Here is a 26,348-nt window from a genome sequence, read left to right as displayed (position 1 = left end):
TCCTTCAGCCTCTTGAGTACCAGCATACGAATTGGCATTATCCAGTTACCTATTTGAACTGGACACGCCAAGCACTCCTTCCTAGTAAGGAAATCACGCCCAGGGCCCTCCACTCGCCAAGTGCTATCACTATACCGGATGCTTATGTCATGCATTTGTGCAAATGGCCTACTGATGAATGAGTGTGTGGCACCTGTATCAAACATAGCTTTGGACCGAACTCCGTTAATTAAAACCATAGCTGCCACGATATTGCGCTTCTCGGCCTCGGCAGGCTCCTCGACCTGAGCGGTGAACACCCGTCCGCTTGGTGCCGATCGAGTCACTTTAGGTTGGCGCGGTACCATCGCGTGTCTCGCTGACATGGTAGTAGGTGGAGCTCCTCTATAATGAGCCGGAGTCGCTGGAGCCGACGTGACAAGCGGGGTAGGCGCGGCCCTCACTGGACAGTCGCGGCTCAGATGCCCTTCTTGTCCACAAGTGTAGCACTTTCCTTGACGTTGCCTACACTGCGATGCTTGATGGCTGCCACCACAAATAACTCACCGCTGCGCCCCACGACTCCACGACTGTGTGCGAAGGTGCTTCGGGGGCTTCTTGGAGCTTGATTGTCCCCCCGAGCCACTGTCCGGTCGCTTCTTTTTTTTTTCCTTCTCAAACGTCTCGCGCTTCTCTCGCTCGCAAGCGTTCTCGTGCTCGACCCATAAGGCATGATCCAACACTTCTGCGAAGGTGCAGAACTTAAATGCATGCACCAATCGGAATACTCCGGGCCGAAGTCCCTGAACAAAGCATTCCGCCCTATCCTGCTCAGTCCTCGCCACGTCCGGAACGCAGTTTAGGATATGGGTGAACTCCCGCTCATACTCCCGGACCATGCGATTGCCCTGCTTGAGCTTCCTGAAGTCCTCCCGCATCTCTCTTATCGCTATCGGGGAAGTACTCCGCAAACATCAACCCTCGGAACTCCTCCCAATCGATCGGGTGAAGATCCGGAGATCGGTCTTGCTTCACCCTCCTCCACCATACTCTGGCCCGCTTGTCGAAACAGTGTGCGGCCAAGTGCACTTTATCCTGCCCCAACGTGTAAATGTCCTCGAACAAGGTCTCCATTGTGGCTAACCATGTCTCCACCGTCCAAGGATCAATTACTTCGCCGTCAAACGTTGAAGGATGAAACTTTATAAACCTTGTGAGAGCCGTGTAACCACGCTCCCATTCCGCCTCCTCAGCCGCCGCATCGAGTGTAGCAGAACTCGACGCCGTTGGAGGAACATTCGCCGGCGGCGGATGTGCCGCCACCGGAACCGCTGCTATACCCTCACCCTCAGCCGCATTTGGCGCGGGAGCCGAGGGCGCGGGCAGATCTCGACCTTCAGTCGCCGTCGCAGCCGCTGCTGCCACTTGTCGCTCTGTCAGCTCCTGGAGCCGCTTGAACCGACTCTCTTGGCGCTGCACCACACCAGCTAGTGCGGTCACTTGCGCCCGTAACTCGTCCACCTGGCTTGGCTCAGCCTGCTCAGGCATCTCGGGAGGCGATGCCGGAACGGACCTATGCGTGTAGCGTCTCTTTGGCGCCATTAGCTCTTGAAACGCAAATACTTGGTTAATTACTTAACCCGTTAACTTCATCGCGATTACAAGATAACGCAACTCAACATTGAAATCAGGCGGAAGCACACAAGTGTACTCATTCTAGTCTCTTGGTGTCGTGTCGTCAGCCGCCAACACTACCACTCCGAGCCAAGAACTAATGCCACTTGAACCCATCTCTAGCCACTACTAGAGATGTAGCATCAATTTTGACCCAATCGATCAACTTCCGCCACCGTTATAGGTTCACGTTCCACTCACGCACCTATAGCCTTACGGTTCACCGTCCTAGGGTCTCCTAAGTCAATCCTAGACTTTCTCTTTACTTGCTCTTAACTCGCTCTGATGCCAACTTATCTGTCATGCCCCGAGACCGCCAGTTTGGTCGGTTTGGGCACGTCGAATAGACGCCGAACGGACAACATCTCCCCTGTCCGCCCAAGGCTAGAACATCACTATCATGTACAAGAGTTGCCCAGGAAAACTCAACAACATACATGACACAACGAGAAGCACCACAAGTGCCAACAAGCGAGAGCAAGTATCACAAGTAGATTACAAGTGAATAAAAGAGAAAATTCTACAAGTGAATAAAAGAGAGAATTCTATTTATTACATTCATTCATCCATCATTTACGTTAAGATTATATTTACATCTTCCAAAATGAATATATACATTGTTCATCTCATAACTGGTATAAACCCAAAATACATACAACTCCTCGATAATACATCAACATCTCACGGGTACATAGGTACTCTAATGCAAATAGGAGCTGCTAACTAAACTAGGGCGCTATGCCTTTACCACGGTCCTTGCCGGGAGTGCTCGAACTAGGCCCTGCAACAAAGTAGGGTGAGAACTATTGTCCATAGTTCCCAGTGGGTTCGGCCGCCGACTCCGCCGATCTTCCCATTAGGTCTAAGCAGGCATAAGTAGATAGATAGATAAATATCTGAAATTGAAACTAATGCATACTAAAAGAATTGCACTATGCTACTATGCCACTATGCCTTGGGAAACAAGAGTAAACAACATAGCCATGTAATCACTAACATGCTACTATAACTCTACCAAGTATGAATGCAATTCTACTATGCTCAATATGCTCAATGTGCATAATTCTCATGAGTTCATAACCCAATCCTTGGCTAACCCATAGGCTCGCCCTCGACTCACATCTCAAATCCCCTAGGTGAGGACCCATGTCAACCCACCTGGGATAGTCTGCGGACAACTACGTCTGTCCTCGACGTGACCACCTCCGGAGTGCACTAACGGGTGGAGCGACCAACCCAAAAACAGACTATGTGAGTATGATTCAATCCTCGCCAACTGAGGATACCCTATCACTAGGGTCATCAATATCACACCGATCTCATGCAAAGTGTCAAGTAGAGAAACTCACCTATTCCCTAAGTCAACATATCAAAAGTGTTCTTGTACACTAAGTTCTATTGCCACTCATCAAGTCGTTTGCTTGGTTTATATGCCACTCGTCATGATGAAGAATCTCGAGTACACTAATTCACATGTCGTTGTTCTCATGGATACAATATCAATTTGTCATTTATCCTTTCCTTCATAGGGTTCTATGTTACTATAACTCATTCTCATGCACCCTAAGTGTCAAGCCTCTGTGCTACACTGCAAAGGAGCATGCAAGAATAATAAATGTAACCATCTAGACACCCTACCATACGTAAGGTTCACATAAGGAATATGATCAACATATATATACTCAGACATAGGGAGCAACTCAACTGTTTCGGGATGGCACCACCCACCTCTAGATGATGCTACGAGGTTGGGAATCCGATCTCGCGATCCTTAGTCGCCGCTTCGACCTTTCGGGCAAACACGAAGCCACGAACGCCTCCTCTCGGCAATATATTTTAACCGGCTCGACGAATCGACGAACCGACTTCACCCACGCGTTTAGACACCTAGCAATTAGGTTTACATGCCATCAATTTAGATCAAACCCTTCGATTTCCAAAAACCCCATTTGGAGCCCTAGCTTTGTACTATTACAAGAGTACCCTTTGAAGCTTTGGATTCTAGCAATAAACCATCTAGCTAGTATCTAGGGGTTCCAACAAAACCAATTAGAGAAGATAAAAACCTATCTCCAAGATTCTACCATAAAGCTCCATGAGCTTACCTCAATTAGCTAACTCCAATGGTGCAAAAGAGGAGGAAGAAGATGAAGATGCCCTCCTTTGCTTCCTTCTCCACCAAAACCTTCTCCTTCTTCACCTTTTAGAGAGAGGAAGAGAGCTTAGAGAGAGAGAGGGAGCTATTAGGTTGAGGGAGAGCAAAAGAGAAGAGAGGGGAAATTCCTCATTTAACCCTTCTCATGCAACATTTGCTAATAAGCCCCTCAACTTCATGTCTCTTACACTGCCCATACTGGGTAGTTTTCAGGCACGGGGACCGATCTGTCCCTCGAGGGACCGGTCCCCGAGAGTAATTTTTGCGGGCAGAGCTTTTCTGCCAATTTTTGCGCGTATGGGGATCGGTCTCTCCCGCCAGGGACCGGTTCCCGAGAGCAAACATTGTGCGCAGTGTTTTTCTGCCGCACTCCCTTCTTACGGGAATTGGTCTCTCCCACCAGGGACCGGTCTCCGAGAGCAAATCCTGCAATTGTGCAGATTTTGCACAGTTTGCTCTCACGGGTCCGCTACAATGCACTTTATACATTTTTGATGGCCTCGGCTTTCCCGAAGCATACCCAACCGACAATCAGTCGATTTTAATCGAAGTTCAACTCTCGTATTTCGAGAATTCACTTCCTTACACCGAGACCATAAGTCACTCAAGCTCAATAGGCGAGGAGAACCAACATTACCTGTTTTGAGCTCATACCGGGCGAGGAGAACCAACATACCCGTTGAATCACTACCGGGCGAGGAGAACCAACATACCCGTAGTTCTGATTTACTTGTTTCATGGCATACCCGGCGAGGAGAATCAACATACCCGTTGAATCACTGTCGGGCGAGCCTGCAGTTCTGATTCTATTTCTGCCAATCCACTTGTCTCAACCACTGCACTTGCAGCCACCATTCCTATGGATTCCGGAATCCACTTCCAAATCTTAAGGGTTTAACACTTGCCCTATGTTGCGACCTTTCTAGGTCTAAACCATTTCATTTCCTAGTGGTCCTTCTACCACTATAATCCACAACTTAGTTTCAAGTACACTAAGTGTTACTATACCTCATAACCTAGGTTCAATCACGCTAAGTTTTATGTTATTTCCACCTAGATCTCGACTCTAGGTTCACTTATTCAACTTATGTTCAATGACACTAGGTTCATGTCCAACCTATGTTTAATAATATTAAGTTCATGCCACTCGATCTACTTATCAAGTTATCATCCTAGTTGTCCACACCTAGGATTGTAGTTTACATATTCTCACTTTATAACTGTCGAGTTCTCTAATCAACCTAGAGTTGTCGATCCATATTCAATACACATGAATCTAGCATGTTCATAATGTGTCAACATTCATATATCATTTAGCTTTATCCACAATATATCAATAGGTATATTCCAATGGTAGGTAACACTAACTATCACAATATGATTCATGCATTCATATTATTAATCACAACCTACCACTATACATATATGCATCAATAATAATCATACTTTATTTTAGCTTGGAAGCGACCTAATCGCTTCGGTGAAGCACAACCCACCTTTACTTAATATCGAAATGCGAGAAATCTACTTCCCGCAATTTACAAATGATCGCAATCCTTGCTCGCGACAAACAAGGCTAAAATGAGGTTTTCCTCACTAGCTTGCCGTAGGCTCGTCGGAACGTTGATCTGAGCATTCCAACGCATCAGTTTTACCCACAATTAGGCTTCATCGCGATCAATCCCAAGCTAGAGTTTCAATCCTACAAGTTAGCATTTTCGAGTTTAGAGCTTTAAACAACCTGCTACTATACAAACTTTAACTTGACACAACCTGTTTCTATATAGGTTCTATAAGAACCTATATAGAAATTTCAGCTTTAACCAGGAATTACAATTTTACTCATTGTTAACACAGGTTGCATAATACTTATATAATAATTTCAGCTCCAACAACCCAAGAACCTCAAACGAATTGGTTTAGAGGATTTTACATTATACTCTAACTAAATCTGCGTGATGACTTCCTTAACTCCCAACTGCCAAAGTGTACATATAGTACACATGAAGCCTTTTCTAGGTTTTCTATAGCAAGACAAGTTCTAGAATTCAAGAACTCCAAAGAGCTTCAACCAAATACTCAAGAACATTTAGTTCCTACAAGCTTCACATATAGCAGCCCAAGTTTATTCATGCTGCCAGCATGCTTCTCTCTAAGCTTAATAGAAATTACAAGCTATAGTAATCCAATAGCATCCAGTTAAACCCTCTTCAAGGTAATTAGAACGAACCTTATCAAGAGATACCACCCTTTTTACCTCAGGTTCCACTCCACCAGGTTTCCTGCAGCTGAAATTCTCCTCGGCTCGAACCATCAAGAAAACCCAGCTCAAGAGCTTTCCCTCAGCTCAAAACACCAAGAACAACACTCCACCAACTTCTCCCTTCAATGCACCATCACCCTAGGTTTCGAGGGAGAAGAAGAAGAGAAATGAAAAGAGAAGAAAGGAGATATTTCCCTGCTCTTGAGCTTCCTCAGCCAAGAGCCTCAACCCCACAATTTCCTTAATCAAAATCCCTCACCATAGGGTTGTAGAGAGAGGGAAGAAGAACGAAATGAAAAGAGAGGGGAGGTGAGCTGGTTCCTGCAGGAAAATACCCTGTGTACACCTGGGTTATAGATAGGCTCGAAAAAATTGCACATAACCTCCACACAAAACTGAAAATTGCAGTTTACAATACAGTCCTCGGGTCCTGGTACCGGTACTCCCCTGCACTGGTACCGGTACCAGTGCAAAAATCTGCACTCTGGCAGCAGCTGAGTGCCGAGGTCATTTCTTGCGTCCACTTCGCTCCGAACTTCTCAAAACTCCTCTAAACACCTTTTAAACTCACTAATAACTATCCCCAACCATCCAAATTAATTTGGGAATACCACAATTTACATTCATTCCCTACTTTGCTCAACTTGATCAACATTAACCTTATAGTCCGAAGATTTCCTTTCGAATTCGTTTCGCGCCCAAATTGCGCCTAAACAATCAATTATCTCTAGAATTCATTCCTACACCTCCAGGAATACTCGGGAATGATGCATATCAAGTTCAAACCTCTCTTTGATCCCCCAAATCAAAGTTAGCATTGCAACCCGAACTTTTCGGTACATCACACTTGATGATTCTAAACCATATTATTGCATAAACTATCATGGGATTTGGATTTTATGCAATATGAGGATTTTAGGGTTTCAAAAGAGGTATTTTGACCATGAGGGGTTTTGATCAATTTGACCATGAGGGGTTTTGATCTCAATTGATCCTATATTTCCGCAATTGAAGGTGAAACCGACGCGGGAGATCGCTTGGATTGAGATTCCGTTGAGCCGGTGGTGGTCAAAGTGAAGAAAACCCTGTTTTAGCTTCGTTTGCCGCAGTCGGGAGAAATCGACCACGATAAATTGCGTAGCTTGGCTTTCCCGCTTCGTGGCATTGACACGAGGTGAGGGGTGCTATCCGAAATAGTCGGATTTCATTCTATGTCTAAGTTCTACATTTTGATCATATAGCATTATGCCTTGTAGGTGTATATTATATGCATGATGTTGAGGTAGATGGATATATGTGTATGCATGAGATGCTAGTGGACATGTGCATATGAATATGTTGTGAGAATGTGTTAGAAATGTTGCATGAAAACCATAGATGCTCTTATTGTATAATACCAAGATAGTTGTATATATGCATATTGCATGAGAGGTTAGTGGACAAATGCATGTTGACATATTATGAGAATATGCTAGATTCATGTGAATCAGAGGAGTGGACATGTTGTGAGAATATGCTAGATATGTGCGTGAAATGCTAGAGGGCATATGCATGTGAACCAATTATGATAATTGGAAGATATTGCATATGTAGCATATCCTCACTCATGAGAATTGTAAAACTTATGGCATCGTGATTATCGGGGATGGGGGATTCCTGAGGTTCTCGGCCGGGAGGACTTGAGCATATTGCATATGTGGCCTATGGTGAGCATGACATGCCTTGTGATGGATAGGGATGTGGGATTCCCGTGGTCCTCGGGCAGGAGGACTGATCATACTCGCGTCGTCTGTAGACGTTTGTTGTGTTAGTAGAGGTCACGCCTCCCATTCACGTGAGCTCTAGGGTTACATCACGGTGAGATAGAGACCGGGGGGAGGGGTAAGGCGCCGAGGGTGCGCCCCCGGTAGACGGTCAGTTACGGGGGGTCCCTCCCGGCAGACGGTCACGGTCGCGTGACAAAATGTGGTGAGTGGTTCGACCTTCGGGCGAATCGATTGGACTTGGATCAAGGCATGGTCATAACATTTCATATAGTTGCATACATGGTAGAACATTGATAGATGACATTGTTCATGACATAGTAGAACTTGTTGACATGTTTGGTAAAGGCATAGTGATATCATTTGAAGCATGATATAGATGTATATGAGCATGTTGGGCTTATTTTTTCTATCTATTACTTGTCATACTGAACTTTCTATTGTGTATATGCCTTCTTAGGCCTAGTGGGAAAATCGGCGGGGTCGGCGGCCGAACCCACTGGGAACTTTGTTTAGTTCTCACACCCTGTTTTTACAGAGCCAAGAGCGAGCGCATTCATCGAGGATGCAGCGGGGGCATCGAGCCCTAGATAGTGTGGACCACCGGCATTAGCTCACTACCCTTATGTATAGAAAGGAAAGGAAAAAGAAATGTATAACCCTTTGTGAAAGAAATTTAAAAAAATGGTGTATATGTGATGTATTATCCTTTTGTGTATAAAGGAGATAGCATGTTGTACAAATGAGAAGTAAAGTTGAATGTAAATGTGTGTAATGGTTTGCTTTATTTCTCTCGCATCTGTGTATACCTCTTGCAAATGTTTTGTTGCTAATATTTCCTATTTGGATGTATGTATGCACAAATTTTGTTTATGCTTCGGGCGGACAGGAGAAACTGTCCATTCGGCGGGTTTGTTTCGGGCCTGAGCTGTCCAAATTGGCGGCGTCGGATCGTGACAGCCAAACCATTGCACATGTAGTTTGATGGCGAGGCTCTGGTCACCTTGCCATGCTTCCGAGGCGTCGGCAATGATCGTCGCCAACAGAAATCCAACTTTTCGACTGCATAGACAACAACTTGAGAGCACAACGGCAACAACTCAGCTTATGCACTGTTTTGGCCGCAACTGAGGGGAGCATGGGCTTGAGGAAATGTCTGGAAAGGCTGTGCTCGTCGACGTGATGCGGCGAAGGCGATGAAGTGCTAGAAAGAGAAAACTTGGCCACACAATAGCTTTTGGGAGCACACTATCGTTGCATGAATCTATAGACTGTTCCGACAACTCCTTGGAGGTGAGAACGCAATAAAGAAGGCAGAGGTTTTGCAGTGCTCCACCTACCAGAGGTCGTTGGTGACAGAGATTGCTGGAGGAAGGAACTTGGCCACGGAGGCTTTCGAGAGCACCACCAGTCCACGACCAGAGCTTGTGTTGAGAGTTTGTGTTGATGTAACACACTGAAAATTTGCAAATTGCAAGGTTCCAGTGTTTGATCTGTGATTTGAGTTTTTCAGGTATTTTGGAGGGTCGTAGACAGTGTTCCGACCCATGGCTCGTATCCCGAGAATCGAGGTTTAAAGCTCAGCGCCAAAGTCCCACAAGTGAGGAAATTTGGACTGCTCTCGGGTTCCCTCAGCAAGGCTGTGTACCAGTACATGTTGATGGTTGTACCAGTACAACATCAGATGTGTAACGGTACACAGGGTTGTTTTCTGTCAACCTGAGGCTCGGGTTGCTGTCTGGCTGGCTTTGTACCGGTACACTTTCTCGTGTACCGGTACGCAGTGCAGTTGCAGACTGCACGTTGTTGGAGGGTCTTTTTGAGATTGTTACATTTCTATTTAACCCCCCACAGCCCTTTGGAGAGCTCCTTTGAGCCCTAATCCGTGGAGAGCTCAGGTAAAGCCCTTTTCTTTGGATTTTTTCCATTTTCTTGAGGTTATAGCTTAGTTTGATCTCTCTTTCTCCCTCTCTTTTGCTTCATGTTGGATTTCCACCCTTGGAGAAGCCTTGGTTTGAGGAGAGGAGTTTTCTAGAGGACCAAACTTCAACCTTAGCTCATTCCAAGCTTGGATTGGAGCATATTGAGAGGTTAGTATCTTAGATCTAATCTTTAGATCTTGTTTTGGTAGTTCCTTGTGATGAAAATCTAGAAATGAGAATCTAGGGTTTTATTTGGGGTTTCTTGATTTGAGGCTTTGGAATCTAATTGATAAGTGTAGAACTCTCCTTTAGGTTAGATTTGAAGATCCATTGAGTTGATTTGGGCTTTGGACAAGTGTAGCTTGGTTAAAGGTAAGTTCACCTCTTTTCTATGTGATTTTTTGGTGAAATTAGTTGGATGTTCGTTCGAGGCTTTTAATCCCTTTAGAATTTCTCTTAGGGTGCTAGAAGCTTGGGGGGCAACTTCGTTTGAGGAAACGAAAGGGTTCGAAGCGCTTCCGGTGGGTTTGATCTCACCGAAATGGGTGAACTCCCCCTATGTCTTTACTTTGGTTTAAAGACATGTTTAGATGTTTGTTCGTACTCATTATGACATGCTTGCAATTATGAGAACATGATATGAACATGTTATGTATAGTGAAAATATATGCTCTATGTGGCAGAGGCATACATGCGGAATTGGGCACTTTTTGACCATAGTTGAGATTTCTCGTTTATGCAAACCCTAAGAAGCATGTTAGAGTGTGATTGTTGAGATGATCCCTTGAGAATATCTAGTGACTGGATTATGCATATAATTACCTCACATAATGACAATGTTATACTTGTTAGAGGCAAGGTAAATGGAACTTAGTGATCTTACAGTATACTTGTTGTTAGACAAGGTGGTAGAGACATTAGGACTTAGAACATGATAAGGCCATCACGTAGCTAAACTTGATATATTTGGCTTAGTCGGATAACTAGAACATATCATGTGTCAAAGTGACTTGATGCATTAAAGTTAGTAGAACAACTAGTAATGGCCATTGTTGTATTACATTCGATCTAGGGATCGATGGTTATATTCCATGTTTTAGACATGAGGAAATGAGAGTGTGAAGCCTTTGAGGCGAGCCTTAATTGAGTTAATGGCATGTAATACTAGTGAATTAATTGTTTGCATCATAGAACTTTTACTCCATGTAGTGGAGGCATTGGTAGAAAAATATATGCATGACATGCATAATGGACATCGAAATATCTCATAGTATCAATGCATATGGCATAAGAAAGTGAACTATCGTAGATAGGATAATGACATGTGTTATGGGAATATGAACTAGAGACTTTTACTTGACATAGTAAATATAAACGTCGTAGTGACATTTGGGTTAGTAAATGATAAACCTTGACACTTGATACTATATCTGGACCTTTGGGGTCGTGCTACATATTCCATGTTTTAGACATGATGACCGAGAGCTGGATACTATTGATCATACTTGCTTGCCATTGTGCTCATTCGCACATGCTTGTGAAGGTCGCTCCCCACAAGCCGGTACTCCGAAGATAGTTTACGCGACACAGACTCGCCCGTGCGGGATTGGGCGCCAAAATGGGATGCCGTGGGGGAGGCTCATTCCTAGAGTGGGGATGTTGACTACCACGAGGCTATTTTTGGCACGGCACAAGCCGGACTACACGTGTAGATCCATGACGAGAATTGAACTATGATACTGAAAGTGTAAAGTGGAAACTATTACTAGAAAGTGCATCCTAGTTGGATTAGTAGATATGCATGATAGTGCATTTTGTGAACTTTATGTCGTCATTCTTAGCATTGACATTCTAGTGGTAGTATATTACACCTACATTGATTGGCATAATGTATGAATAGAATTGTAATGCAAAGTATCATCACTCATTCGAGCATTATAAACATCATGGACATACATGTAACTAGTATTGACATATCTTTGAATGTGCATGTAATGGGACATTAGCTTACAATTGAATATGCATGTAAGTCGGCAATGACAAGTAGTTGATTAATGACAATAGAACATCATATACATGATAGTTAGTTATTTAGTAAAGACATAACTTCTGTTAATATTGTTTAAATACTTGTCTTTCGTATTTTGCTCATTAATTTACCTTCTTATCATGCTTATTTTAGCTTAGTGGAGCAGTTCGCTGAGGTCAGTAATTGCCCACTGGGAACTATTTTTAATAGTTCTCACACCCTCTATTTGTTGTTATTTTCAGAGCCATCTGCATCGGGAGTGGCTAGGGATCGTGGCAAGGGGTTAGCGGCTAGCTAGGGTCCTACGGAGTTATTTAGTTGGACCCGATGTTATCTTTTTATTTTGTACTTTAGAAAAGATGTATATGTATTTGTTTAGAGCCACATGTTGGATTCTGGATTTAGTTGTATCTCTATTGTGGATCCCTTTTGTTAGAACTTTAGCGACTTTATTATACTCACTCTGATAGCCTTATTAGGACTTCTATGCTCATTTCTTGTTTAGTAAACGCCTTGTGTGCATCGTGTTGTTGGTGTACACGGCGGGTGTGTGCACGCGCCGGCGGGCTTCTGCTGTGCCCGGGGCGTGACAGTTGATGACTCTAAAAAGGCAAGCACAGTGAAAAGGATGGCCGAGGGGTCACTGTGCTCTTTACTGATCTAAGGTCGCTGGCGGTGGTTGTTGGGAGCAATCGAAGAGGGGGGGGGGAGGGGAGAAAAACAACAAGCTTGGGAGAGAGAGAGAAAGAGAGAGATAGAGAGAGAGAGAGAGAATTGAATTGGGTTTTTTCGGCTAGAAGAGGTCGTCGGAGGGCGGTGACATGCTAGCGGCGTGCGGGTGAAGGATAGAGGTGATGGCGACTGATGGAGAGAGAAGAAAAATCCTAGTTTTTCTCCAACATTCTCTTGTATACACTTTATAAAAATTGCAAATGCACCATTCGTTCATTATTTCTTGCTCAAAACCCCATAGTTGGTGTAATTTGTATAGAAATCCTCCGGTTGCAAAATCTCGCAAATTGGCACAAAATGCCACACTTTTTTGCAAAAAATACCAAATTTCTCTGTTCATCTCCAAACATATCTTTATGATGCAAAAATGCTCATAAGTCCCTTTAATAGCCCACTGCACAGTAATTTTGTTATGTTAAAAACTATCAAATTGCACAGTGATATCCCAAAATTTAAAATTTATAATAAAATATTTTTTTTTTTTTGCAATTATGCATTGTCCTTATTAAATGAAAAAGTAGTATGCTTGAATCCGTTAATTGGATTGTTAAATGTTGTTTTTAAATGCTTTAATTCGTGTTTTGTCAATCTACTAACTTCCTATTATGGTTTAGTTACCAATTGTTTTAGAGAAGAATTGTTTGATTGTTTATATGTTGTGGAATCAACAAGTTCTTTCTTGAAAAACTGCCATACCCCAATAGCAGTGAAAGCCCACGGGCGTGCAAACAGATCTGCTATAAGTAGAAGGATGCACCCAGCACATATGAAGCGTCCATAAACAACTTGTAAAATCAATATCAGAGCCAATAAGGTGCTGTTTGGATGGGTTATAAAGGGGTGGATAACGGGGATATCCCCCCTTTATACGTAAACAAAAACTTGGGAGGGTGGGATAGTTCCCACCCGGGTTGGGAACAAGCTTGTTCCCACCCACTTGAGTAGAGAGAGAGAGAAAGAGAGAGAGAGATTTTTATATTAAATTTTAATTTTAATTTTTAAAATTTTTAATTTTAAAATTTAAATTTATAATTTAAAATTATAAATTTTAAAGTTTAAATTTTAAATTTGATATTTTTAAATTTTAAGTTTTAAATTTTTAGTTTTTAAATTTTAAATTTGCTATTTTATATCTTTGAAATTTAAATTTGGTCTTAAATTTGAAATTTGATATTTAAAATTAAAATTTTAAATTTTAATTTCAAATTTTAAAATTTAAAAGTTAAAATTTTTAATTTTCATTTTAAAATTATAAGTTTAAAATTTAAAAATTTAAATTTAATTATAGGGATAATATCATTATTTTCTATTTATAACTAACAACTATTCCTCTTATTCCTAATAACCATCCAAACGCAATTTTTCTAGTTCCAGCTTATACTCACATTTTCATTCAAACAAAAAAATACTTTTTTTCTTACAAAAACCCATACTTGTACGTATCCCCGGTATAACTAGTTCCTACTAATTCCCGAACCAAACGGAGCTGACCAACTAAACACGTATAGCAAACACTGTACATATGACATCCACTGGACCATACATCCATCCATCTCCCAAAATAAAACCAAAAATAGTTCGTAACTATCATTGGTCTCACCAATTCAAATGTACAATCTGCATATTGCAAAACTAGGTGGGGGTCCTCTTCCATCACACACAAGCTTGGGTAGGATGCTATCTACCTTGCAATTCCTTTACCTCGATTGAAATAGGTGCTGAGGGCTCTTAAATAGAAAAACAACAAGGAGGCATGAGAACTACTAAACAGTGGTCCCTAGTGTGTACAGTCGACGACAGTGATGACCTACACCACTAGATCTACTAGAGACAAAATAGTGAATGAATTGTATATCAACATGAAATAACTGAATTGAATAATAACCATGTCTATCATGCCTTTATAACTGATACAAAAAAAAGGGTAAGACTGATAACTCATGCATCACCTAAAGCAACCAAAAGTGATATGCAGTAAATCTTGATCATATACCGACTGACTTAACAGTCCGGCCAAGCTTGCGCCGCCTCTTGTCCAACACCCACCTATCGTGGTCTGCTACCATGTAGGTTACTGTCTTTATCTCAATCTTAGCCAATCTCTGGAGCGGCACTTGCGGGGTGCAACTCTAACGGGGTATGATAGCAATCAAGCTGTCAAGCTCAATGTGGCTTGCAGGCAATAGTCAAAACACAATGATCAATCATGACAACAATACCGTCTCGGTGCCTTTGGCACCACCTTGTTAAAGCTCATTGTCCAACTATCCCTTAACAATTCCATGAATTGTTAACCTTTTCCTAAAATCATTTGATTTTCTGGCATTTTTTGTTTATTTATGTCAAATTTGGATTTTGTTTGTGAATACAGAGGAATGAGAGTCCTTTATCTAATTATCATGAGCACATAAAGAATCTGGTAAGTTATTTCTAGAAATTATGAATGTTATATCAAGGATTAAAGTGCCGTGGCACGGGAGCGCGATGATTGTTGCCTGACACGATATGGCACCAGCATGCCTCCATGCCAACATGTGGCACATTTGTGTGCCGATGGATACGCATGACCTCCTAGTGGTATGCTTTAGCACAGGCTTATTTTAGTTTTTTTCGCCTCAATATACTCTTATAATATTACTCCTCCTAGTAGTACACTTTGGCACAGGGTTATTTTAGTTTTTTTTTGTCTCAATATACTCTTATAATATTACTTTGAAATATTTTATGAAATAATTATGAATATTGGCTTTGTATAGCTTACTACACCAATCAATTAATATAGTGATAAACTTTTTAAATGTTAAGTACAGCTATACCTCATAGCGAATAAAAATTAAAATACAATAATAAAATTCACAAGTACAATAATTATTTAAATTTACATCTTTACATAGGAATAGCTATTTTAGTATAGATATTGCTGGTATTGACAAATAAAATTGGTTATATAATCTACTATAATCAGTTATATATTCTAATATATCTACTAATACTAAATCAAAATTATTTTATATTTATGCTAATTTACAAATTCTAGATTGGAGTAGAACAACATACGTAATTCTAGATTACATTAGTTTGTTGATAACATTATATTACACTAAATCAGATTAGGAAACTAATAATTTTAGATTAGAATTTAGGTAATTTGGAATTATGTAAATCGAATTTAATTAGTTATATTCTATTATATTTAATACTCTAATAGATAATTCTAGATTAGATTTGAATCATTTGATTAGGTTTCGGAATTATAAATTAGAATAGATAAATTTNTAACAAAATAAAAAAAATATTGGCAAAATCTAATAGATTAGATTAGGTAATTCTAGATTAGATTAGATTAAATTCTAGTATAGAGAAAATTAGAATCATTAGATAAGTAAATTAAAGAAAAGGGAGAGAAGAGAATAACAAAATAAAAAAAATATTGGCAATAAGATAGTGTGCAACCCTAAAAGAACAAAAAAAAAAAGAAAAATCAAAACAAATCCTAACTAACAAATCAAAATGAAAAAAAAACAAATAAAAAAGAAAACACGGCATGATATTGTGACGCGATACCTAGTGGATATCGCGCAAGGTTTCGCGGGGTGGGGTTTTGCGAGATCTCCCTTGTACCATGCTCCCATCTTGGGGGCACGGTACGTGCGGCACGGGGCGACAATTGAAATCCTGTGTTATATGGTATAGGTGTGATTGACTGTTGACTTGAAGCAGTCTAATTTCTTATAGTTTGTTCAATTTTGTATGAACTTTGCCATTTTATCTTGATGGAATGATTTCAACTTGAAATGCAGTAAGTGTATCTTTCCTTCTCTTCCATTTAAATCAGTACAAGGACATAGCTAACAGGGGTAATAATTACTGAAGGGGTAATAGATAGTTTTATCCCACTTACTTTGGTGTGTTTTCTTTGGTGGGATTTAATGTTTACTCTAGGCGCTTGATTTTAATTGTATTTTCTGAGGTAGTCTAGTATGATTGATTAGAACTAGAATAATTTTTCTGAATTCAACTGAATTCTGTTTGTCATTATGCCCAAGTTTGTGGAGAGGTAATTCTTCTTGGTGAGGGTATTTGCTGTACTTGCTAACTCAGTTTTTATAAATAAATGATAAAAGCTAGGGAAATGAGAAAACTTGTCTCTTGCATACAGTTACGGACAAACATATCCATTATCCTTATTAAATGACCAAGTAGTTTTGCTTGAATCCTACAATTGGATATAGATCTTGTTCTCAAGCACTCCATCTATTGTTTATGCCAGTCTACTAATTGCTACTCTGTTTGATTACTTGTTGTTTTGGGGAAGTTCTATATGTTTCTTTCTCGAAAACTTAGACTATTTTCTGTGCTGTGGAGGGTTTTGACTATGTCAGCTTTTCTTTTCGTGGGAGCATATAACATGTATAGTCATGCGATTATATGATTATGTTACCAAGAAAAGCTGTCTGAGCAGTTATCTTTGAAGAAGCACCAATATTTATTCAGATTTTTGCTGTAGTATGACCATCAAATTGGAGCTTTTGCTTGCGGGGCTTAGAAGTTCATTTGAGACTCCGGCCTAGCGAAGGGACCAACCTTCTTTTATCTGAGCACTTGAATTTAAAGTTTCTGTTTCTGGAACATAGAAAGCCATTGGAGAAATTTCTCTGAATTTCATAAAATTGACAAAAAATTTTACAAGAAACTAACTTTTATGAACTCCTTTCTTAGATATATGGTGTCGTTCGGAAGGAAATATGGTACCATCCTGATATGTACTTATACAGAGACATGCTCATGATGCTTGCTAGAAACAAGATGATTGAAGGGGCAAGACAAGTTTGGATGGATCTGCGGTCTGAAGATGTGCGATTTGATCAACACACTTATGGTGACATTGTTCGCGCCTTTTGTGACGGGGGATTGCTCGATTTAGGGATGGAATTTTACAATGACATGAGGAGTTCTTCTGATCCTCCCCTCTCGCTTCCGTTTCGGGTTATCTTGAAGGGCCTCATACCATTCCCTGAATTGAGAGAAAAAGTGAAACAGGATTTCTTGGAGCTTTTTCCCGATATGATAGTTTATGACCCCCCAGACGACTTGCTATGAGTCAAGATGAGCATTGTGCAGGTGCTCAAGTAAAGTAACTAAATTATAAACTTGGCAGGTTTAATTTATTTGTTTAAATGATGTATGTTTTAATGGGGACATTTAAGAAATAATAATGGAAGTATTGATGATATTCTTGCCGTTTCATCGTTTTATCAATCTATAATCTATTTGCAGTGCAATCTGCAAATTTTCATTTGTGTTTAATTTTTTGCAAATTTTAGTCTTTCTTCCTGTCTACTTCCTTATCTGTCGTCATTTGTAGGATTCTCGCCACTTGTAGGGTTCCCCCCCCCTCTTTTAGACGTCTTCCATTTGTTTGGGCAGAAGGAACATGAGAAAAGCTAAAAGCGAGTAGGAAAATAATTTTATAAGGTGCACCTGCTTGGTGTTGGTACAGCCCCTCGCGACAACAGGACTTTTCTGTATCGAATTACCACTACAATCAAATTGAGTTTTAGTGGCAATTTAGCAGAGACGATTATCGAATGGCCGTTAATTTTTTTTATCAACTTATGTTTTAGTGACAATTATTTTAAATAGCCATTAATTTTATATTAAATATATTTATTTGACAACTAATATAATCCTAACCCTAACTCTAATTCGAACCCAACACAGCCCGATTGGGCTCACACGAGCGCACCTCCCACCCTAACCCTGTTCGAGAGAAATAATTGGGCAAGTTCTAATAGCTTTCCAATAAGGTTGGAAGGGCTAAAAGTAAGTTCCAAAAAAGTTAGGAAGGTTTTAGCATCGATCGGCGCGAAATAGAGTTGAAAAAGATGCAAAACTGAAATTCTGGGATTTTTATTACCGGTTTAACATTGCCCTTGTACAGGTACAAGGCATCAGACTGAGAGCAGCAGCTCTCGGGTTTGCCTCTGCGAAATGTTGTAACCGGTGACAAACCCATTTTGTACCTGTATCAGTGTATTACCCGAGAGAAGCAGCTCTCGGGTTAGCCTCTGCGTGATCGTGTTACCGGTGACAAACTCATTTTGTACCGGTAGACAGTGCCCTTCGTAGCAGCTTTAGGTCTGCTGCAAATATGAGTATTGGGAGGATTTTATTGCAAATGTTACAACATATAAACACCCTAACACCCCTCCCCTCTCTCTTTCACAACCAAACACAAAACCTAACCCATTCCTCTCCCTTACTCTCTCTAGAAGCTCTCTCCCAAGGTGGATTTGGAGGAGAACTTAGGGATTTTGGAGGAGATTTGGAGGATTAGAAGGTTTTGAAGCTTTCCAACAAGGTGGACTTGGGTGAGTTTGAGGCTAAGGTAAGGTTTTAAGAAAGATTGAGTCTAGGGTTTGGCTTTGTACCTTAGGAAGTTAGGTTTTGATCCTCTTACATGTGTAAAAACCTAGTAGAGGCCATGAACACCATGAAATTCATGGTTTCCTCATGAGTTCTCATGGTGAAGTTCTAGGATTAGTTTTAGATGCCCTAGAAATGGTTCGAACGACTAAGAAATGGTATTAGAGAACTTCTTAGAGGGTTCTAAGCTAATTTTTGCTTAGCTCTAAGATCAATCTAAGGAAAATTATAATATAAAATTGTTAGGGCACCAAATTTGGGGCTTTTGCCCTAAGTTGTTTCCAAGGTAAATTGACCTTGTGGAAACCTAATTGGGGGTATTCCCGACGCGTTGGGAGATTTGGTTCGTCGATACGAAGTCTATGTAAAGTTGTTAAGTAAAAAGCCTAATTTAGTTTCATTTTGGTATAGATTGCCGCAGCACGCGGAATAGGAGTAAAAAAATCGCGAGAATTGAACCATGACTCCTTTACTACCATACGAAGTGGGGGGTGCCTTCCGGAATCATTGGATTCCCTTCTAAGTCTATGTTATCTTTTTGAGCATACTAGTTACAGTGCACGTGCAATGCACGTAACATTTAATTAAATTAAATTTTATTTATATATTAAATTTAAATAATTATTGGTAGTATAAATCTATTTATCAGTTAATTTTTTCTAAAATTAAATTTTTTAATGTATATCCAAATTTTAAATATTTAAATTAATTCTAAATTTTAAATTAAAAATATTAATAAATAATTACAAAATTATAAATAAAATATTATATAATAATATTTTTATTATATAAATAAAATACTATATAAATATATATTTATAAATAAAATTATATATATTTATATATTTATATATTTATTTATATATATATAATGAGAGGGAAGTCCACCGTGGACCTCCCTCTCATCTGGTCCACGAGGCCAAACTGGCCTTGTGGACCGCGCACATGCTGCTCCCCTCTGCGCGTAACACCGCGCCCTCTTACTCTCGACACGCAGATGGCCTCTAGCGAGATGGGATCGTCGTTGCAGCCCTCTTGCTCCTGGCGCCGGCCAAGGCGGCGGAGGAGCAGGACGACGACGACGAGAGTGCGGAGGAGGAGCTCCTGGAGGAGCCTGTCACGCCCCGAGCCCCGCCTATTTTGTCAGGTTCGAGCACGCCGACAGACCGCCGAACGGACAGAGTTTCCCCTGTACGTCCTAGGCGTCGTAAATAGTACAATACAAGAGGTTTCAAACAGGAACAATATTCATACAATGATTGCATAAGGAAGGTATCAAACAACATAACACATCCTATGTTATTACAAGCATTCACATAGATTCATTTTTACATCACACTTGCATATTACATTTTATAACCTCCAAATACAATCAAGTTACTACATCATTTAATTATTACAAGTTGGATACATTGAATTCTTTTCCCTTTACTATGCCCCTAGGTTATGCCGACTCGGGGTACCACTATCTCTGGTCTCTGGGGTAGGGCGCTATCTATGGAGTTACGCCCTTGCCTTGCGCCGCCGCGCCGCTCACGTGCGAACCTGTAACACCCCAAAACAACGTGGAGTGAGAACCAACTCCATGGTTCCCAGTGGGTACGGCCACCCAAGGGAAAAGCTCGACCAATAGGTCCAAGGAGGTTCCGCAACATGTTAGTCCAACAGATATTCAACAGATATATATATTCAAGTATTGAAATACATGTTATGCCTCGCAATATGCAATATGAAATTCATGCGGTTTATGCAACTATGCAACCAACTAGTAGTTCAATCGATACTACTTTCAATCCTGCTATCCATAACTCATCCAATTGACTTCTAAGTTTTCCTCTATCTTAGATTCATGTCAATTACAGTTCTGCCCAAAAGGTTTAACCTGCCTTTATAAGCTATCCTGTAACGCCCCGCGACTACCCACCTATTTGGCCGGGTGCGGGCACGCCGACAGCACCAAACGGATAGGGTTTTCCCTGTACTGCAGACAGAGTCTCCCCTGTACGTTCAAGGCATCGCAATCAATACAATGTACGAAGTTCCAACCAGGAACATATTTCAAACAAGATTGCATAAGGAAGGTATCAAACTGCATAAATACATCTTATGTTATTACAAGCATTCACATTCATACATGTTACATCCTAATTACCATTCTTTTTCATTCAAATGCAATCTAAGTTATTACATCATTTACTTATTACAAATTTGATACATTGTGTTCTATATCATTTTCTATACCCCTAAGCTATGTCGACGGGGTACTGCTATCTCTGGTCTCTGTGGTAGGGCGCTATCTACGGAGCTACGCCCTTTCCTCGCGCCGCCGCGCCGCTCACGTGCAAACCTGTAACACCCGAAAAAAACGTGGGGTGAGAACCAACTCCATGGTTCCTAGTTGGTATGGCCACCCAAGGGAAAAGCTCGACCATTAGGTCCGAGGAGGCACTGCAATCATGTTAGTCCAAAAACATCTATAGATATATATCATAATGTCATTATGCAACTAACAGATAACATGCCTCACAATATGCAATATGAATATTATGCAGTTCTATGCAATTATGCGACCATTAAGTAGATCTATTGATTCTACATTCAACTCTGCTAATCTTAGCTCATGTCATTCGATTCTAAGGTTTCTACTACCTTAGATTCTCAACTTAAGTCCAACTGGCTTCTAAGATCTCTATTACCTTAGTTCTTGCCTCTATCACTAGCTTTCAAGGTTTCCATTAACCTAATCAAGCTAACCACCTGACTCGGCCTCGAGTCAATCTTCCGCGGATAGTTCGCGCACTGGCCGCCCTCTGTGACTTTAACCAGCTGGCGGTGAAGTCGTCGCACACGCCGAACACTAGTTTAAGTCCCTTGACTTAGCCATCTGGCGGTGAACGTATCGCATCTCACCCAACAATGGAGCAAGCCAATCCGGCGGTATAATTCACTAACTGGCTTAACCATCCGGCGGCGAAGTCGTCGCACACGCCACGACAATGGTTCAAGCCCCGGGCGGTGATCTCTATGGACTCACCCCCCAATCCTCCCTTGGTATCAACCTCGGCGGCGAAGTCGTCACACACGCCCTAGCCTTGATACCAAGGTCATCACAGATCCTGGGATTCCGGAATCCACTTCCACAGGTCGAGGGTCCATAACCAACCCTATGCTGTTGACCTAGAACATCCTAGTGGCTACTACCACTATACTCAACAACCTAGGTTCAATGCCACTCTAGGTTCACTACATATCATAACCTAGGTTCCAACCCTCTAGGTTTTATATCTTTTTTGTCTGACATATGTTTACTAACACTAAGTTCATTGTCATTCCTATTCAACCTATGTTCACGACACTAGGTTGGATGCCACTCATCTAGATCTATTTGACTCTAGGTTCGTTCACAACCTATGTTTTCTAACACTGGGTTAGACGCCACTCGATCTATTCGACATCCTAGTTGTCCAATCGAGTATTCTATAGTTTTCATGTCCCTATTTCCAATGTCAAGTTCTCTACTCACTCTAGAGTTATTGATCCAATTCACCTGCATATATATAATCTAGCATATCTTCTCAATGCTAATTATGTATATGTATCACTATGCATTCTCCTAACATCATGCAATTATGCTATTATCTAGCATTTTAACTTATGTCATCAACATGCATTTCATTCTATGCACTATGCTCACATGCATTCTTTTAGTGTTAACTACATGCATCCATTTAGATGCCTCATTTACATTTATATGTATCAACATGGATTCTTAATTTTCTTAGACATAAAGGCGAGCTAGTCGCTTCGGTGAGCACAACCCACCTGTATCGCATTCCGATTGCTTGTAGTCACATGCAATCGGCCTCCCGCGGCACTCGACACCCGGTTTGGCCCGATTTCGTAGTTGCTCACCAACCGTGCGTCGCTTTGCATTCTGGGAATTAAAGGTCTTCAACTAGTTGCCACGACGCCCGGAATCTATTTTCGCAATTTATGGGTGCCGCCTCGACCCTATAGGCGGAAACGAAGCTCCGAACGTCCGTTTCTTCAATAACTTCGCGTGGGCTCGACGAATCGCCGAACCGACTTCGCTAACGCGTTTGTTTACCTAGCAATTAGGTTTACAGAGGGTCAAATGAGATCAAACCCTTATACATACCAAAACCCCATTTTTGATGCCCTAGATCCTACTATTGCAAAATACTCCAAATCGATCTCCGATTCATGCAATAAACTGTTAGATGTATGCCCTAGAAGCCAACCAGGCAGACATAGGCAGACACATGTATTCTTTCTATGACATAAATTTGTATTTGACTTTAAAATATTATGAATAAATTTGGGTTATTATTTCCATTCATGTTGTGTATGTGTCCATGAATCGTCCAATGAATTAATAAGATGATGACATATATTCTCAAGAGTTGAGAATTTGAGACATGTGTCATTGGTGGTTAATTCCTAAATGCTCCTGATCAATGGATCATCACGGGGACGGTGATTGATCCAGTGAGATTGGTGCATAGGTCGCTTCCCTTTTGGGTAGACGAGTCTCGAGTCGACAGTGTGGGGACACTGAAGCGAATATGCAGGTGGTTGTTAGAGAACAAGAGTACCGAGCGTGACCAACGCGAGAAGTCACTTGGATGTCTACTCACTCGTCAGTGACTTACTCAATTGTTGCAGTATTGTGACTGATCCTTTGACCTGCGGTGCCTCGGCTATTCACAATGAGGTTACTGTAGTTTGACTGTACATACACTTGGTCCCTAGCCATTCGGGTCCTTGCGGTGCATGTTGGCTGCAGTAGGTTCATTGTAGGAATAGGGTGCGCACTTAGATGGAATCTATCTCCCTTGGTAGATAGGGGTGTTAGTCCTATGTGATTTATGAGACCGAGTTTAGAAGACCTTGGCCAGGGCAGAATAAATAGCGGAAAAGGGTTTCCGATATTAGAAACTCGAGTCGAATAAATTTAACATATGACAGACGATGGGGTTTGACGAGTTGTTCCATAACCTCCGTCTAGTCGGGACTCATGATAGAAGGATTGTATCACACGGTAACTGCACCAAGAGGTTCAGTATTCCATTCTACTGGAATGCCACTACATGCTGCTAGGCGTCACTGGTGGATTGTGAGACTCATGAGAATTATCTAGATGATCGATAATTCTCATTGGGCTGAGTTGGAATTGTTCTAATCCATTGAAAGGAGTTTCAGTGATATTGTTGATAGTGATCAAAATATATCTCACTACCAGATAGAATAGAACCTATGGGGTCACACACATAAGAGGTTGTGATTGATCGGATAGCTAGATCGCGATTATTGAATCGCCGGAGGACCTAATTGTCAATATGTTGATAATTGGACTAATTTGTAATTGTTACAAATTAGTGGTATTAAAGTGTAAATGTTACAAGAGAGGACTTACTAATAGTTAGTAAATTATAAGAGGACTTATGTGCAAATGTTGCATTATTAATTTGATAAGATCAAATTAATATAAAATTCAAGTCGAATCAAATTAGGATTTGATCGATCTAACCAATTAAGGAAAAGATAAATTTAAATCTAGATTTATACTTATCCTTAATTGTCATTATATTATTAGGAATAGGATTATATTCCTATATATAATATACGGGAGTTTTTAGAAAACCCTAGCCGTCATCTATCCTCTCTTCTCTCTTCCATCTTCTAGCAAGAAAGACGTCCTTTTGCAAGGGAGCTAGCACCCCGGTGAGGACATCGATCAAATCAAGAACCTCGTGTGGATACCTATAGAGGCCGAACGAGTGTGCGGCTTCAAGAGAACCGAATTACATGATCATCATATTGAGGGGAAGATCTATCCGCGAAAAAGGTAAATATTCGATCTTGTTTTTCTTCTTTAATCTTAAAGAACATGAGGGATCCTAATTGCGTGGTTTTAAGATTGGATCTCGAAAGTTTTCAAAAATTAAATTTGTTTGATTTCTTTTTCCGCTGCGTTTTACCGTACGCAATTTTCTAACAGTGGTATTAGAGCCATCCTCATGTTTTTAAGATTAAAATTATGAATTTGGGTATTCTAAACCGTTTTTCGACGATCGAACGATTTATAGATTGTTGTTTGGATGATTCGTAAAATCAAATTGATTGAACAATTTAATCGACGATTTCTCGTAATAATAATAAAAAAAAAAACTACTGTAGCATCCGTACGGACGCTACTGTAGCGTCAGTACGGTTTACTGTAGCAGTCCGTACGGACGCTCGTACGGACGCTACTGTAGCGTCCGTACGGAAGTATGAATTTTTTTTTTCTTTTCTTTTTCTTCTTTTTATTATTAGATCGATTTAGATAATGAATAGATAGATCTAATTTGATTAGATCAAATTGATTTCTTGATGAGATCAAGATGTTATTTTTGTAGATTAAATTGTTGATCAAAATTATAATAATCAATAAGATTGATTATTTTTAATAATTTATTTTTTCGAATCATCGGTTAATGGTTAATTAGAATATCCAAAATTTATTATTATGCATGTGATGTATGAGATACGGTGATGATCATGGATAGCAACCTATTTATTTTCGTTTCGACATGTGATGTATGATGTGTATGCAGAATCCTGTAATCTTAAATTTGTTTAAATTAAGGATTTTGTATTAGTGATGGCTATATTTGTGCCTGCGTGTACAAGCTGATTTATTTGGAGACTTGTGTGTCTCAATAGGTTAGAGATAAAAGTTATCAAATGTAATTAATTTTTATTTCATTCTTTTTATTGGGTTGTATAATGTATGGTTGCACGTCATTGGTTGATCGGTTGCAAGCCTAAAAGTTTGCATGGTCCGGATAGAGACGAATACTTGATGGTGGTCGGATCAAGGTGTTGATAAGGATCAAATCAAGTTGAAGTTCCAGATCGGATCAAGAAGTTGAAGACAATCAAACCAATGACGTGTGTGTGCTTGTAATTTATGACCCTAAGACCCCGATTCCGACTCAGTGGCTCAAGTCTGAATCCACTTCTAAGATCCATGATCATCACCAGTTTAATTATATTTGTTATGCGTGGATTGTTTTTATTTGCATTAGATGTAAATAAATAAAATTTTTTTTGAGACCTAAATAAATCTCCTCATAAATATTAAGTCGAGCGGTCTTCCGCCGTTGTAGAAGTGCGGGCGCTTTTCTAGCGTTGATTGGCACGGCTGGTTACAGTGGTCAGTTGCATCGGGAATTCACAACCACTCTATTAGCATGAGATGCTGTGGAGTAAAGATGGGGTTGGGCCCAATAACTGTCAGGTGAGGGACCTAATGACGGTTTGCTTACGCGTTTGAACGGTGGGTCTGACTTAACTGAGAAATGGGGCCAATAACTGTCAGGTGAGGCCTACAGGACTT

At 40.7% G+C, this 26,348-nt stretch overlaps 1 protein-coding gene and 1 long non-coding RNA gene across 3 annotated transcripts in view; both read left to right on the top strand.

Annotated features, from left to right (window-relative positions):
• LOC109705543 (pentatricopeptide repeat-containing protein At1g62350) overlaps positions 1 to 17,799 on the top strand; it is a 40,938-nt gene extending 23,139 nt beyond the window's left edge. Inside the window, exon 2 of the mRNA XM_020226273.1 lies at positions 17,237 to 17,799. Coding sequence (XP_020081862.1) covers positions 17,237 to 17,617 — 381 coding nt within the window. The 3' untranslated portion in view covers positions 17,618 to 17,799. The remainder of the gene's footprint in view (positions 1 to 17,236) is intronic.
• LOC109705544 lies at positions 8,721 to 17,230 on the top strand. Of its 2 annotated transcripts, none has more exons than XR_002214784.1 (5): positions 8,721 to 9,732; positions 9,842 to 9,924; positions 10,069 to 10,128; positions 10,217 to 10,277; positions 17,025 to 17,230. It is a non-coding gene; the product is annotated as an uncharacterized LOC109705544 (long non-coding RNA). The 2 variants fall into 2 exon arrangements; XR_002214783.1 differs by lacking the exon at positions 17,025 to 17,230 and adding an exon at positions 12,028 to 12,246.
• Positions 17,800 to 26,348: the final 8,549 nt, after the last annotated feature.

The sequence above is a fragment of the Ananas comosus genome, unplaced genomic scaffold (assembly GCF_001540865.1).
Source record: "Ananas comosus cultivar F153 unplaced genomic scaffold, ASM154086v1, whole genome shotgun sequence".
NCBI lineage: Eukaryota > Viridiplantae > Streptophyta > Magnoliopsida > Poales > Bromeliaceae > Ananas > Ananas comosus.
Note: the sequence above shows the minus strand (reverse complement) of the source record. Positions and strands in the feature narration are given on the sequence as shown.